This window comes from Arachis hypogaea, chromosome 5 (assembly GCF_003086295.3).
Source record: "Arachis hypogaea cultivar Tifrunner chromosome 5, arahy.Tifrunner.gnm2.J5K5, whole genome shotgun sequence".
NCBI classification, from domain to species: Eukaryota; Viridiplantae; Streptophyta; class Magnoliopsida; order Fabales; family Fabaceae; genus Arachis; species Arachis hypogaea.
Genome location: NC_092040.1, coordinates 94,744,365 through 94,761,101, shown reverse-complemented (window position 1 = coordinate 94,761,101; position 16,737 = coordinate 94,744,365). Strand labels below are relative to the sequence as shown.

Genomic DNA, 16,737 nt, shown 5'->3' with positions numbered 1-16,737 from the left:
AAATAAGACATTTTATGCTTTTGTAGTAAAATTTTAGTGTCAAAACAAAAAAAAATTATGTGTTATTATTAAGAGATTTTGGTGTTGTTTTTCTGATAAATTCTGTATAATCCTCTTCCTCCTCCTCCTCATTTTCTGCTACTACTTCTCCTCCTCCTTCTCCTCCTCTTCCTCCTCTTCCTCCTCATTTTCTGCTACTACTTCTTTTTAATTTTTTTTTTATTTTTTTATTTTAATTTTTTTATAATTGTTCTTGTTTTACTCTCTTAAAAAGAATAAAATTGCAAAAAAGAAGATAAAAATAAACAAAGAAGAACAAATAACTACAAGGAAGAGGAGTAGAAGAAGAAACAAAAATAGAACACAACAACAATAATACCAATAGAAAGAAGAAGAGGCGTACAAAAAAATATAAAAAAAATACAAAAAAGAAGAAGAGGCTTACGAAAAAATATAAAAAAGAAGAACGGCGTGATTTTCACCCGAATGTTGAGTAGGTTTTGTTGAATTTAGACCAACTTAATAAACTTAATTACCAAAAAGACTAAGATGTATAACAAAACTCATTGTCTAATCAATCTCTAAACAATATTAGAATATATTATACAATAAAGCCCCATTCTAGTATATATAAAGTTATGAGAACATGCATCATACATGCTATGTTGCTAACACGTCTCCGAGTTACCCATCTAGGCATTATAATCGCTTATGAAATATGAATTTTTCTTGTATTTTCAGAGCTGGTTCGTAAGAATATTTGATGAATTCTGTGACTCAATTTATACAACAAAAATACCATGTGACATCTATGTTCCTCAAGTAATTTGAATATTAAACTCACGCATCTATGTATACCAATACCAGTACAAGCTGAAAAAAGAATGATGAACCTCTAAGGAGTACTATATAGTATATACTGAGTGTGGCTACGCAACTAATATGCAAAGCAAACAAAATTTATTGGCGACCCTTTCTAAGAGACATGAAATGAGCAGCAAAGGAGTCATAGTCAGGTAGCTTTGGATGAACATGACCAGCCTTCTCCTTAGTATCTGCTTCAGAACTTCCACCTTTTGAAGCCTCTTGCTCCTCACCATAATCTTGCATCACTTTCTTAGGAAGAGAACTTGAAGGTTGCACACTGGTGGATGATCTAGGTTCAGAACTTGCTCGATTTTCGGAGCTATTCATGGATGAGGCCTCTTCATTTTCACTCTCCTGAGAAGCTCTAGTAGATTTCCATCCAAGTTTTGTACGAGTAGTCGCAGTTTTCGAGGGAACAGATGTTCTTCGTGATGCTCCGCTACCAGGACGAGCAGAACTAGCTAAATTTTGTTTAGGCTGTTCATCGTCAGAACTACTATCATCAGAATCAAAGTATGTCTTTGATTTCTTTTTCGTCTCACTCTGCCCCATCCGAATACGAGGTTCGTAAGTACTAGTCAGAGGCTGCTGCGAGTTTGAAGACAGTTCAAAGTTATCAGACTCAGAAAAAGTGCTCTGTGTTCTCAAACCCACACTTCTGTTTCTAGTGCTCGCTTCCCTTGAATCCGAACTGACTAAAGTCCTCACAGTAGGCAAAGATCTTTCATTCTGGATCGACATGTCATCTGGTGGAGATTGAACCCTATTCAATGTACCCTTAACATAAGGTGGTCGACTATAACCCTTGTTGCGAAAACCGCCCCTCAATGTTCCATAGTTTAATTCCCTGGCACTTCCTATTTCAGATTCCTGAAAACTTTCAGTATCAATGGAAGTGTTTGGTGACTGTGATGCATGGATATTTGCCTTAAGATCCGAATCCAATACAGAGCTTCTTTCCCTTGAAGATGGCTGACTGGTTGGTGAGTCATTGTTGCCAAAGTTCTTTCCTGAAACACTAGCAATATCCACCTTTCTCTCAAAATGCTCTTCCAGAGTATCCGAACCAAATGAAGATGGTGATAATAACCTAGGATTTCTGTCAGAACCTGCAGTCTTATCAGTTCTTGATGAAGACCCCTCTAAAGCCCCAAGCTTTGTACTGTGATCAACACCAGAATTTACATAACCAAAATTCCCGGGAACCTTAGAATTGACCGAATTCACCTCACTATCTGAATCCGAGTCATCGTAATCATCAAAAGTGACAGGCAACATGTCTTCTTTTGACTGTGAACTATAAATTGGCACTTCCTCATTAATATCTTGTCCATGGCTCCAAGAATTTCTCTTTTCTAATGAATCAGTATGTGACTTGCTATCCGGAGATGGGAAGAATACTGTATTGGGTTTTTCATCAAACTCAAATTTATAATCATCATCCTCTGATCCATAATTATCAAATACAACGGAAGTATCTTTATAAGAACTTGTTTCCATGGTGTTCCCTTCACCAGTGACAAACCGATCTTCCACATCTTCACTGACCCTTCCCCAGCCACTCAGATTCAAACTATCATTGCGATCATCACTCGGAGAAATGAGGTGAGAAGAGGAAGCTTGTCTAGATTTTCTATCTGTACTTGCATCACCAAAGTCATAATTGTCTTCAGTGTTCACATCACTATCACCATGCAGTTTAGTTACAAAATCTGCTTCAGTTCTGCTTTCCTGCCTTTTTGTTCTCACATCACGGAAGTCACTGCTCCCTTGCTCAAATGAGTGATGCTGATTTATATCAGCCATTTGAGACCTGCTAGCAAATGGGTTATCATCAAAAGCACTAGCAGATGACAATGATGCGGACTGCACATGTTTCATTGCATTCTCTTGACTATTCCTGTAATATTCATTGGGAGCTCCTCCCATGTTATCTTGATCTCTGGCACTATTTTTTTCATTTTTCATGCCAGAACTGCTTCTATGGAAGGTGCTATAAGCAGAGTTTGTAGAAAGGTGTTCATCATCAAAAGCACTAGCAGATGTCAATGATGCAGACTGCACATGTTTCGTTACATTCTCTTGATTATTCCTGTAATATTCATTGCGCATTCCTACCGAGTTATTTTGCTCTCTTGTATTAATTTTTTCATTGTTCATCCCAGAACTGCCTCTCTGGAAGGTGGTATACGCAGAACCTGTAGAAAGGTGTTTGTCATCATTAAAAGAATATTCTTGAGGTACTTCATCTCTTAGCTGGCTTCTGGGAGAACTATGTGATTCACTTGAACGCTGCCTTGCTACATTTTCACGACTTGAAAGTTCCGCAGCTGCTCTTGCAGCCATGCTTGCACGCTCCGCAGATTCTGCTGCTGCCTGTGCAGCAGAGGCAGCATCCTTAAATTCCATATTCCAATTCTGCTTTACAGTAGGAAAAGCACTCCTGTTTTCAGAATATGAATCTCTATAATGCATTTCTTGATTTCCAGTTCCTATCAGAAAGGACAACAAATATTTAGGTAATAGACAAAACACAAGGCCTGAAATATATCCAGTTATTGCCTTAAACATATACCTGAAGGCATAATTTTGGGATCAGACATGCCTGATGGTCTCGACTGATTTCCAGTGTCCTTTCTAGTAGCATCACTTGTATTCTGCGCATCCGAACCTGTTGGTCTATCATACACCGGTTTAAATTGTGAGGAAGCCTGTACGTTAGGAGGACCCTTTTCATCACGAACAGCTGCTGGAACATGGACTTGAGAAGGTTCTGCATAAGTTGCCTTCTCAAAAGTGTTTGGCCCAGCCTTAACATATAAATAATAATAAAAGAAAAGTCAATAACAACCTTTACTCCTTTGGTGGAGTTGGCTAAAATAATTAAATACTGTAAAAACAATAAAAAATAACAAACTCAAATTTCATATAATAAATTAAAAGAAATAAACAGCATACCAACAAGTCTTGAGAAGGCTTTACATCATTTTCTCCAAATGACTTGGGTTCCCATTTGATATTATGTTCTTCAGCAATCGCAGACAGTATTTTTATTTTGGTTGGACCATCGGGTGCTTTGGCAGACAATTTCTCAACCAACTGAAACAAAACCATTTTATTAGAGGGGTGAAAAAAAAGGCCGTGAAAATTTGATCCTATCAAACTTCGGACAGGTAGAAAAACTTGCCAAGCGATTTACACCACAGTCAGGGCGTAATTCAACAGCTGCCGATGCAAATTCTTTCCCATACTTCACTGTAAGATGCTTCCGCACATCTACAAGCTCAGGTAAGTCTGCACATCTTGGACATGCAAATATTACACTTGAAATTGCTTCCTTTAAATCGATGGGACAGTTTCTGGAAAAGAAGAAAAAACAAATCAACACTGAAAGTTCTGCAAATCGTGCCAAATATTACTAAACGAACCTTAAAGGCGACACTAGAATGCTGCATAATTAGTTGAACATGATTTTTTATCCAGGGCCTCTGCTAGTATATGAAAGCAACATTGTTGTCAAAAAGATTATAATTTGTGCAATGGCATAATATTAATATCTTTTAATATATAATGATAAAAGATCATTGATAATAGGACTGAGATAGTGAGAACACATCTTGGCCCAAGGGTTTACCTTATACTAGGATGCCATAACCTCTTGTTTACTTAATTGCATTTACTAATCTTTATTCGAATAATTTCCTACATCTACAATCGGAGCCTAGCTTGACTAGAACCACCTAAACAATCATCTGTTACTCTTTAGCACATAATAGAATTAGATTCTCCTATTCTGATCACCATTTTTCTTGAAAAAGCCTAACAAAATAATGATACAGGAAAACTTAATCATATTTCCCAGATGAAGAATGATATGAAGTCCCTGGAAGATCAACTAGAATAGATATATCAAGTGACATGGCCTTAATGATGTAGACTTTCCCGCATTAAAAGAATAAATGAAAAACTTAGAAATGTAGGCAAAGTATAACAGAAAATATTATTTGAGAGGTTTCAAATACTTTTGTGACTCGATCATTGGCAAGCGTGCAGCAATAAGTTCACAGTATATCTCAATAAGATCATATGCTGCCATCGTCTTCTCTTCCCTGACAACATGTTCAACCTAAGCACAAAACAGAAGACACGTCAAGGAAAGCAAAAGATAGAAAATAAAAAGGTGAAATTTCCTGAATTATATCGCGCTACATTTCTGTTGTATCAGCATGTATAGCTTCCAGTAATTTCAGCAAACAGGTAATGTGGAAGGATCAAATATCATGAACAAGAAAAGACAAGACTCCATGATCAGTTCTACTGTTTATCCAGTGATTCTTTTACTAGTACATATAGAAGTAACATTTTATTTGAACTGATCACTTAATAAACTTTTGAATCTGATGCTTTGATTCTGTTTCAGAGCAACTAAACTGTGAAATGCAAGTCTCAGTTTATGTATGTATATATATAGCTAGCAATAGTAGGCTACATGTTCAAAGAACACTAAATGGATTAAGGAGCTTGCTGCTGTAACAACATTTCAGCTCTGTTTCGTTCATAATTCATAAGTAGTGAATCCAATATCTCAATACCATTATCTCCATCTCTCCCCTTATTTACTTTACTTTAATCTAAATAAATTTCTTCTTTTTATCAAACTAGAAAAAGTCCTAACTGTGCTATCTTACACCAAATTTAACAAATAGAGAAAAACAACAGCAGCAACAACAATAGTAAATGAATGAAACATATTCTCAAACGAAATTCCTCAAGATTATTACCCTTATTCTAGCAGTTTGATCTTGACCAGACTCAAGCAACTGAGCTAGTTCCCTCTTAAGCTGCCTAACTTGCGCTTCTCTCTTATTCTTCAGAAGCTTTATCCTCGAAACCGCAAGCTTCAATGCAGTTTTGCTGCACCAAAACCATAATCCAAATTCAAATTACTCAAAACTCAGAATCCAAACACAAACAAACAAAAAAACCACCTCCACTAAAAAGAGAAATTAAAAGATTACTGATTCATATGAAAAAAAATAAACAAAAAGAAAGAAAATTGAAACTGATTTCGAGTTACTCGTACCACTTTGCAGGCTTGAAGCTTCTATGCAACATAGAAGACATAGTTTCTGCAGGGATTAATCAACGATGAAGATGAAGACTCTAATTACTAACTGTAATTCTACCTATCTGATATATTATAAGAAAGGGAATCACTTTCGAATTGTGCTTTGTACAACAATGAAATTGATGATTAAGAGATTAGAATTAAAATAATATATGTGGAAGATAGAGAATGAAAAGAGTGGATCTTGCAGGCGAAGGAAAGAGTAATTTTTGTTACAATTAGGGGAAAAAAAATTTTGAAGTTTCGTCGAAAGACGACAATGGAATCCTTATTGGAAGAAACCTTTTTCTTCCTACGCTATTAATAGCGCGTAATTACGTGCGAGAAGGTACATGGAAATGAAACGAAATCAACAAATTTATTTATCAGACAAAATATTTTTTTTATTTTGATATTTACACATGTATTTAATTATTTATTGTTATATTAGTAAAAATAGTTATTTTTTTACAATAAATATGTGAATGATCATTTAAAATAATTGACATGAACATGATTAAATGATCCTGTAAAATAGTTTTAAATTAATTTTGTTTTATCAACAAACCAAATTTTGAGAGTCAAAGTGATCGCCTTTTTCCTTGTTTTTTTCTTTTCAATTTTGATGTGGTTCTCTACTTTTCTTCTTAGTTCTTCCTATTGAAAGTTAGGTTAGAAGTTAGAACCTGAACGGACCAGCACATTAAATATTTTAGGGGGCAATTATATATTGGCTCTAAAATTGTTAATTTAATAGGAATAGCGATGACTACAACTAATGGGTTACATGTGATGTGATGTGATGTCGACCGTTTTGATAGGGTAATTAACAATAATTAATCATGAAAATGGGTAAGTTTTTCCTCTTGTATGATTAAGAAAGAATAAGAGAGTTTAGATTTGCTTCTTTTTATTGTGGTGAATAGAATTTTGCATAGTTAGTTGTATAGTTGTTTATACTATTTCTTCCATTTACTGTTAGTCTTTGGAAAGAATGTTAATGTTTCAACAGTTTTATAGATAATTCAAGCAGAAAACATTATTATAATTAGATAGAGTAAATGGTGTATAATATTGACAATGAAAAGTATTATATTATCAATGTAATTTTTTCCCCCAATAGTTTAGACAATTCATTCTCTCAATAGAAATGTAGACTTGACGATACATACATGCTTACTTTCATTCTTTTAAATTTTTTATTTTTATTTTTAAATTTTCAAAATCTACAGCAACTATATTAATTTAAATGCTAAACTTTAGCAAACCCACGCATCTTATCTTATTAATTATTAAATATAAGGGTATATATGGTCCGGCTCAGCCTGATCCGAAGGCCTAGTCTAGATTCAAATATTTTAGAGGCTAATTTACTGTTATTTCATCGAATTTAAAGTTTGATAAAAAATTTAAAAATAGATCTGGTCATTATTTAAAATAGAGTCCGGATCGAATTCAAATTCATTCATCCCATGTGTATTCTAACGAGATTAAAAAAGATATATATATTTTAAATTAATTCTAATATTATATTATATTATATTAATTATAAGTTTATTATTTTATTTTTAATCATATTTAATTGAATTAGAAAATAAATTAAAAAAAGCACGAAATTAAAATTTATAGACAAATTTAAATTCAAATATGAATATCCACCTTTCAATAACAAATATTTTTTTCTTTATAAATAAATACATTATAATTTTTTGACATAAAATTTATCAAAATTCAAATTTTACTGATTTAAATTCAATTTTAGTGTGATTCAAAAATATTATAATTTTACTGAATTTATAACTTAATAAAGATTTTAAAAATATATCTTATTATTATTTAAGGCCAAATATAAATAAAGACGAACATGTATTTCACCCAATTCATGTACGGCCTAGTTAAATGTAGAGGTAAATACTAATTCGGTATTCAAAAGATTCTGACATTGATAAAATGGTATATAATATTTGTTATTGACAAAATGATCCCTAAAAGATTTTAAAATTTGACAAAAATAATCAGCCTTCAATTGAATTACCTGGAGTTAAAACTTAAAGGTGACGTGTCAGTTAATAATTTTTATAATTTCAAAATTTACCACTTTTAACTTTTATAATTTTAAAAATACCTCAATTTTAATTTTTAAAAAATCCTAATCTCCTTTCTCTGAAACTCTAATCTCTTCTTCTAAATCATCATCATCTTCAAAAAATTCTAATATCTTTTTTTCTTCTCCTTTTTACTAGAGAGACCTCAAGTAAGACAGCTAAAAAGGATACATAAAATATTTTAGGCAAGATGCTTATGAAAATTGGGAGTGGGGACAAGTTGACAACGAAAATTTGATTTCTTTTAGGGCGGATTAAGAGATTGAACTTGAGTTGAACCACATTATCAAGGCGTCAATTTTCTTGGATGATAGCGGTAATGAAAATGCAAACATCCTAAGTGAAGAATTGATGGGGTTTTGTTAGTTTTACTGCTGCTATTTTTGCTAAAAATCTCTTATTGAACATATGTGAAACTGTCTTGATTGACAAAGAAGAAGAAGAAGAAAAAGAATAAGAAGAAGCGTTAAAGTATTGGGACTGAGTTTGAGAGAGATGCCACTTCTTGAACGGCGTTCTCTTTAATTTTAAAAGTGGCGAAGCCGCTGCTGCTGTTATCATTCCTATAACCACCCATTATGAGCTCAACAACCATAGAAGCATCATAACTACTTGGTCAAAAAAAAGAGAAATAAAAAAAGGGTTGAGTCTCAGATAAACATTTTTTGTTAAAAAAGAGAGAAGAAGGAAAAAGAAGGAGGGCAGCACTGTTGTAGTAAGCCAGAGCTGGAGGTTGGTCGAAAGAAGAAGGAGAATGAAGATAGAAGCGATAATGAACGAAAATGAAAAGAAGTTTATTGGGGAAGAAGAAGAAAATTGGAGGAGGATACTGAAAATGAAGAAGAGACGAGGGTTCCATAAAAAAGGAGATTAGGATTTTAAAAAATTAAAATTGAGGTGTTTTTAAAATTATAAAAATTAAAAATGATAAATTTTGTAATTATAAAAATTATTAACTGATATATTATCTATAAATTTTAACTTCAGACATTTTTATCAAATTTTAAAATTTTTAAAAATTATTTTATTAATAACAAAAATCAAATACTATTTTATGGTCAGAATTTTTGAGTATTAATTTGATATTTACCTCTTAAATATATGATCTAACCTCGGCCACATGCTTCCTTGTCCCAGAATTCCAGAAAGCTAAATCATGTCACCGTCTCTTTCAATTATTTATTATATTATTGCAAGTCACTATTGCCGCCCCCAAACTAGAGATCTGAGTCCATCAAATGAAATATTAGATAGTTAGATATTAGATCCTTGTAAGAAGGAATCGACAATTGTAGAGAACCTTGAAATTGTTTTTTTTTTTTAATTATTATTATTAAAAATAGAAAAATTTAAATTCGAGATTTTTTAAATAATTATAAAAAGACTATATTATTTAAATTTAATTTATTGACTTAAAATTGATTGTTAATGGATTAGGCAAGTATATTTCAATTTAGTATTTTTTATTGGTGTTGTACATAAAGTTATAACTTATAAATTTGCAAAGTTTGACTTTAACTCTTTAAGTTTGTGCTCAATACAAAATGGTCTATTAGATTATGTAAAGAATTGATGATTTAAACAATGTTAGTTAAAGACCACTTACATTCTTTTAATTAATTTTTTTTTTGGAAAGATTAAAATTTTTCCTTAATATTACAAAAAAAAATATTTTTGATATTAGCATTAAAAAAGAAAAATACTATTTTATTTTTAAAATTATTTAAATATATTACAAATTAAAATTTGATATTTATTTTAAAATATTAAAACTTCAGAGAGAGTTCATTTCCAAAAAAAAGAAATTGCAATTGTTTAATATAGTTTGACAAATAAAGGTGGACAAATTTCTGATCATAAGAGAAAAAAAATTTTAAATAAATTAATTAAAGTAATTATTTGTTTAGATATTTTTTAGAAATATTTACATTTTTTTTTATTAATACACATATCTTTTTAAATTTTAAAATATATTTAGAATTATATATCAATAATTTATTTATTTATTACAATAATTTGAATTGAAATGGATTGAAAAATAAATTTAAATTGATGTAATATAAATTTTATTATTTTGAATAAAATTGATTGGTCTAATAGAGAAAAAAAAAGACATAAAAAAATAAAAATACTTAATTGAATTTAATTATAAAAATAATTTAATTGTATAATATTTTTTATTTTTTATTTTTTATTATTTATCTCATTAGCAATGATAATGATATAAATAATAAAAAAATATAAGTATTTTTTTTAAAATATATATCAATAAATAAATTATTTATTTAAAAGAATGTCTAAATTGAAAAAAGTTTAAATCCAATTAAAATGGAAAATGAAAAGAACATGTGGCAAATTTATAAGTATTTTATGCAAAAAAAAAAAAAACTTATATTAATATATTTACAATTTTATTTCAAATTTATTCTAAATTCTTTTAAATATCTTAATTCTTTAAAGATCATTAGATACTTTCACCATATTAGACTCTTTCAAGTAAGAATTATAAAAACATTATCAAACATCAATTAATTTGAAGATAAATTAGGGTTCTTAAATCTTAAAGCTCGCAATAGTGATTAGTAAATAGGTCATCCAATTGAACATAAATTAAAAAGATAAGCATTGTTTATCTGTGGTTGTTAGTTTGCGCTATATTTATGCCAAGTTAAACAAGTACCCAGTAACCTAGCTAGCTAGCATTTTTAATTTGAATAGCAAGAAGTATATTAACAATAGCAATAAATAATATAAGATTATTATAAGCATACATTGAGCTTACAGTGAGTAAAAAAGTTAATAAGTACTCATTAATAGTTAAATATAACATTAAATATTAGATAACATTGTTTTCAATGTTCTGATATCATATATATTAAATATCAGTGAATATATTTGGACAGAAAGAATAGCTGAAGCAGATTATTAAGATTTTCTATTTTAGAATCAATATTAGTTTTGTTGATTAGGATTTGGACGGGGAAGGAATATGTTAATTAATGATGTGTATTGCTCCCCAATTGGGTCATCAAGATGGCAAAATCCATGCCTTTAATCATAGTAGGGGCAGCTACACTGACCGGACACTCCTTTGAGAATCCTTCCTTCCCAGATTTCTGAACGTCGATTAGGCACTTCTTCAACTTGTGGTGACAATCCACAGAAACCATTCCTGTATTAAAACAAGAACACCATGCTTAGTTAGTTACATTGTTAATGATGCAGAAGCAATCTTCTGTAAATAAGTTTACTATGCTGATAGTTATGGGCTATGGCGATGCAGCAGGAACAGTTTCCATATCCATAATGAACACAATGCCACATATCTCTCTATCTAAACACTTGAACTTTTGGGAGGAATAAGTCATATAACGAGAAAATGGTTAGTATTTGATCATTGTCTTTAGTTCTTCTAAATAAAAATTAAAATTTCAGCACAAGATAGAACGGATCCATGCATTGTTCAATCTATAAGTCTGTAACATTGATTAATGTGGCTTTAGCCCTTAACCCAACCATACAAGGCATTAATGATATTCTTACACGTTTGCTTAATATGAATGGTAACATAGTCCATTCCTAATTGGTTCCATTAGATTCCATCCATGTGAAATATGTTAACTTCAATACGCAGATGAATTGTAAATTGGTACGTGAAATTCGATAATAGGAAGAATATGAAAAGGATACCTTCTTTGTCAACGCAATTGTCATGGGCCATGCAACAAGCGTCAATATCATCACAGGGTTGCTCACCAGGGCAGCCAGAGTACCCCACCCCGCAATACTTTCCGTATCTAATTGACAGCACTGAAATGTGAAAACAATTTCATCAATCAAATCTATGCATGAAACAAATCCAGCTTCAATTTAAATCTAATCTTATCTTTACCGTGGCATTGTTCTGCAATGCATTTCTTGCTGCACTCATTGGCCTGTACCTGTTCTCCGCATCAAATTCATCACGAAACGCGATTAGGGATTAGAGATTACAGATTTGATATAAACAGAATAGTTAGTTACCTCGGAGAGATCAACAAGGACAGCGAGGAGGAGGACAACGACGACGGCGGTGGCGCGTGACATATTGCGTCGAGTAAACCGAAATAACGAAAACGTAAAACAACGAGACGTCCCGTAAGCCAATGTCGTTGCAGGCTCTCTGTTTTTTATTGGTTTTAAGTAAAGAAAGTTATGTCAGGGAGGGCATGCCCGAAATTACCAAAACAGCCCTTACCGAAATTACCAATTGCTATTTGTGATGCGGCTTCCTCTATATTTAGGTTTGGTTTACTAAAAGTTTGGAAGTGGTATTTATGCTTTTTAAAAATTCAAATTTTTTATTTTGTGTTTGATAAATTAAAAAGATTATGTGTTTGTATTTGTCATTTTTAAAAGATTAGATACTTTTGAAAACATATATGATAAATTTTTTAAAGATGGTTTATACTTTTTAAAATTTAAAAGTCTAATATAATCTCATATGTTAACTAATTTTCAAATTTTATATTTGTATTTATGTCTATTATAATATTTTTAAATTTTAAAAACTATTTTACTAAATATAATTGTTGTTTATATTTATCAAAAATAATTTTTAATTTGATTTACCAAATATAAATACTATAACTTTTAAAAAATCATTTTTTAAAAATTAATTTTTATAAACTACTCTTAAAAAATAAAAACTTTACCAAACAAAACCTTAGTTTTCATATAAATATAAATTTAGGACCATGGAAATATTTAGGGTTACATCAAAGTGATGGAAATAAATCAAATAATACATCTTCAATAACGCTGCTAATTTATTGACACATATTATCAAATTCTAGAGGATCTCTTGCATACAAGAGCAAATAGCAGAGTTCACAACTTCTGGAACAAACTTCCTTAAAGTAAAAAAATATGATAAAATGAAAATCTAATCACCCGTAATAAAAATCACACGTAATAGCAAATTTGACAGTAATTAATCTTTTATTTTACCGCTTTACAAATTTTCTTCAGAACTTTCTTCCGTTCCATACTGTACGGCTGTAGAACTAATAATACACACGAAACAGTATGTTATTCACCAACTCTATTTTAGATTGTCCCGAAAGATCATTAGACCCATTTTTTCCTGTAAAGGTTTAGAAAATAAATTTCAACCATCTGTCTTGTATTTTGCGTGGGGTTCTTAAGCATTTATTGAAGTTCACAAACATTGTACAAAATTCTAACTAAACATTTTTCAACTTCTTTTCATGCAAAGCTAAATGAGTTGCCTCAGTCATTAAGTAATTTAAACAAAGGATTATTGCAATGGTATCATCATTCATTCTCGATTGTCACTAGCTTCCAACATGATAAGAGGAGCAATGCATGGTCCATCCCGCTTCAAATACAAGAGGGTTATTAATTGTGGCTTATCAAAGTTAAACCGCTAGCTTCTCAGCTTTTTCTCAAAGAAAGAAACAAAAATCCACAATAACAAAAATTATGGTCTAGAATGCTCCATAATCCACACAATGTGTAAATGACCAGTGCAGCTGGCTTAGGAGTATAAAACCTCAAGCTAAAAACATACACTTCCCGAGCAGTTTATCTTCAGGGATAGTAACCGGTGATGGTAAATCCCCTCCCGACAATCTCGCCGGAACAAAACCATGCAAAACATTCCAGGCCAAACAAAGCAGCAATACCTGCGTCCTCCACCTTCAACTCTTGCCTGTTCTTCCACAAATTCTTGACGTAATCAAGCTCCTTCCAGAATGACTCATTACGGCGAGGAATGCTGTAAAAGAATGGAAGGGTTAAGCATATTGCCACAACATTAAGAATGAAGGTCCACTTGATAAGTGACCAGATTGAGTAGGGAGAACATGTCTGCATCTCAATCAGCAAATGCGCTGAAGATGGGAGCAACAGCACAACACTTTTGAAATGCATGTCAACTTTAAAAGACTTCAAGCAATCAAACAGCATTGACATATGTTAATAAACATGTGTAGACTATGGGTCAAAATGAAGTATAGGATAAAATACTGGTGCTTATGAGGCCACACAAGAACATAACGGGTATATTCATATGCAAGTCATACAGTCAACCCATAATATAGCAGAATTTGGTGAATCATAAAACTGTCCATCATAGCATTCATGAATTCCATGTCAGATTTTAAGAGTTAATTCTGAGGTAACCTCTAAATGCAAATACAGTCCATACCCTCAAAAAGCCAATTGAAAGAACGTACGATAGCAGTCATGCATTTGCCCGAAGCAGTAAAGACATTTGAAAGGAAGGAGCTCTTATTTGATAACATTATTTGAAAACTTGACATTATTTAAAAGGAAGGAGCTGGTTTTAGCTGCAACATCAGATTCTTGCAAGGAACATCTACTACAATACTATTTGAAAACAAAGGTACTGACATCATCAAACTTAATTAAAGAATACGGCAAATCCACACATGGGAACACTTTTTTTTTTCGGGGAAAATTAGAACAAGATTGGAGAAAATATAACCTAGCAAGGCGGGTGTAGAACAATTGTTTTGCCAGAAGGTCACATTTCTCCACCGTGGGTGGCTCCTGAATGTATTGCTTGTTCTGCTCCAACAACTGCTTGTAGTAGGCAGTTCCATGGTTGGTGATGAATTTTGAGGCTTGGCATGCCTTCGACTGCAGCTGCCGCAACTTTGATGCCATCAAGAGCTCAGATTCTGCAATTCAAGAAGAAAATCAGGAATCCAAATTCTTTATAAAAAATACAAAATCCAGATGCTAACATATATTCGAAAATCCACATAACTACCATTTCTAAAACTTCTTTTTTCTATGTAATCTTTCAGGAAATTAACTGAAAACATTAACGAAGCATGTCAAACTAGAACCCAAGGTTCCCATCGTCGAAATGCATATAAAATTGATTAAAGAGTATATAGCCATTTTTATTTCTTCTATCAGGATACTTCATAATTATACCCAAAAAAATGAATAAAAGGTAGCTATCCAATGACATGAGAATCTCAATAATTTGAATGAAAACAACACAGATCTATCCAGAAATGCACATAGAGAGACTCAAAAACCCTAAATGTCATACTGGGTGCTAAGTCAAAACCCTAAATTTCAAACCATCCATATTACACAAATAATTAAAAAGACGAAAACCAAATTGGAGAATCGGTGAATGTGTGATTGGAGTTAGTGAGAGGAATTACAACAGATCAGAGAAAAGAGATACATGGGAGATCTAAATGACGGATGAAGCAGAAAAAACAAAAATAAAATTAGAAGATGCATAGTAATGAGAGAAGGAGAGAAGGAGAGAAGGAGAGAAGGCATTACCGTGGTGCGAAGGAGAATGAATGAGACTGGAAGTGAAAGTGAGAGTGAGAGTGAGAGAGGGTTTGTTAAGGATTTGAGGGTTGCAGTCGCCGCCGCTAAGTTTGTGGAGGTTCGCAGCAACGAGCGAAATGAAAGAAAAACGATAGTGGCTTTGCGTTGTGTGTAGCAAAATTGAGGTTTTTGTTACTTGTGCCATACTATTACCATTTCCTTCAATTTATTTATTTATTTATTATAATTATTATTAAACCACCATTTGTCCAAAAATAATTAGTTTTGACAACGAAAAAAAAAAAAGAATCATTTTAATTAGCTAATATGATTTTCCTTGTTATTGTAAAGAAAAAAAATATTTCTCATTGTTACCATCCGGTCCTTTCTCAAAACTGTTACCAAATTCGATTATTTTAGATTGGGTCATTTTCACAGCCCAAAACAAATCAATAATCATTAATATCTTAATCTAACATTTAAATTTAAACCTCTTCCTTATCTTAATTGAATAAAATAAGATACCTACCTCAAGTTATATAAAGGGAGTCAAAGATTTTTTCAGATACGTTACACAATCCTAATCCTCATTTATACCTCTCAAATCCATTTTGATTTGGGCGTCGAATTATCTTTGTAGATACTACTCCCGCCGCTCCAAGAGTCCAATCCATCGCCATCAAGACTGGCCAATTCTCAACCCCTCTCATAACCCGTATAAGTGACTTTTTGTACAATGGAGATTCCCTCCAACTAGTCAGAAGCTGTCCGAAATATCAAGCTAATGTCGACCTCCACCAAGCGGCTCCACACCAGCTCAGCGTAATAATAGTAGATTGGCCATTCGGAACATGGAGAACCAACCTCGTAGGACCCTTCCACACAGCTCCCAGGCAACTCTGATACCTTATAATCGCTATCAACTATTACACAAAAAAGATCGAAGTTGAGGCACTGGCTACCATCACGGCCACTCAGTGTCAAAAGTTCTTCTAGAGGCAAGTCATAATCCGCTTTGAAATTCTCGATATCATAATCTCAGACAATGGGACCCAATTTGCGGACAAACGATTCAAGGAGTTCTTGGAAAGATTAGCATCTTCCAGCGGTTCAGCTTGGTAAAATACCTGCAACCCAATGGCCAAGTAGAATTGACCAACAAGATCATCGTAAAAGATCTCAAGAAACGGCTAGACGAGGCCAAAGGCCTATGGGCCGACAAACTTGAATCCGTCATCTGGTCATACCGAACATCCCTTCAAATCTCAATCGGAGAAATCCCTTTCGGTTAACCTACGGCCTCGAAGCCGTCATTCCGGTTGAGGTCAGGGA

General features: G+C 32.4%; 3 protein-coding genes across 3 annotated transcripts; all 3 read right to left on the bottom strand.

Moving 5' to 3' along the window:
- Window positions 1-759: 759 nt before the first annotated feature.
- LOC112802035 (uncharacterized) lies at window positions 760-6,676 on the bottom strand. Its single transcript, XM_025845026.3, has 7 exons — window positions 5,951-6,676; window positions 5,649-5,781; window positions 4,890-4,993; window positions 4,055-4,226; window positions 3,826-3,966; window positions 3,443-3,677; window positions 760-3,359 (listed from the first exon to the last, which is right to left on the bottom strand). The coding sequence occupies exons 1-7, from the start codon at window positions 5,989-5,991 to the stop codon at window positions 961-963; spliced, it is 3,225 nt and encodes a 1,074-aa protein (XP_025700811.1). The 5' UTR covers window positions 5,992-6,676; the 3' UTR covers window positions 760-960.
- A 4,187-nt stretch (window positions 6,677-10,863) lies between these two features.
- LOC112799776 (probable phospholipase A2 homolog 1) lies at window positions 10,864-12,325 on the bottom strand. The gene is made up of 4 exons (XM_025841806.3): window positions 12,103-12,325; window positions 11,972-12,020; window positions 11,770-11,889; window positions 10,864-11,251 (listed from the first exon to the last, which is right to left on the bottom strand). The coding sequence occupies exons 1-4, from the start codon at window positions 12,163-12,165 to the stop codon at window positions 11,076-11,078; spliced, it is 408 nt and encodes a 135-aa protein (XP_025697591.1). The 5' UTR covers window positions 12,166-12,325; the 3' UTR covers window positions 10,864-11,075.
- Window positions 12,326-13,378: 1,053 nt separating this feature from the next.
- LOC112802034 (uncharacterized) lies at window positions 13,379-15,625 on the bottom strand. Its single transcript, XM_025845025.3, has 3 exons — window positions 15,415-15,625; window positions 14,591-14,786; window positions 13,379-13,858 (listed from the first exon to the last, which is right to left on the bottom strand). Exons 1-3 carry the CDS (start codon window positions 15,608-15,610, stop codon window positions 13,672-13,674), a joined length of 579 nt encoding a protein of 192 aa, XP_025700810.1. The 5' UTR covers window positions 15,611-15,625; the 3' UTR covers window positions 13,379-13,671.
- Between the last annotated feature and the right edge of the window lie 1,112 nt (window positions 15,626-16,737).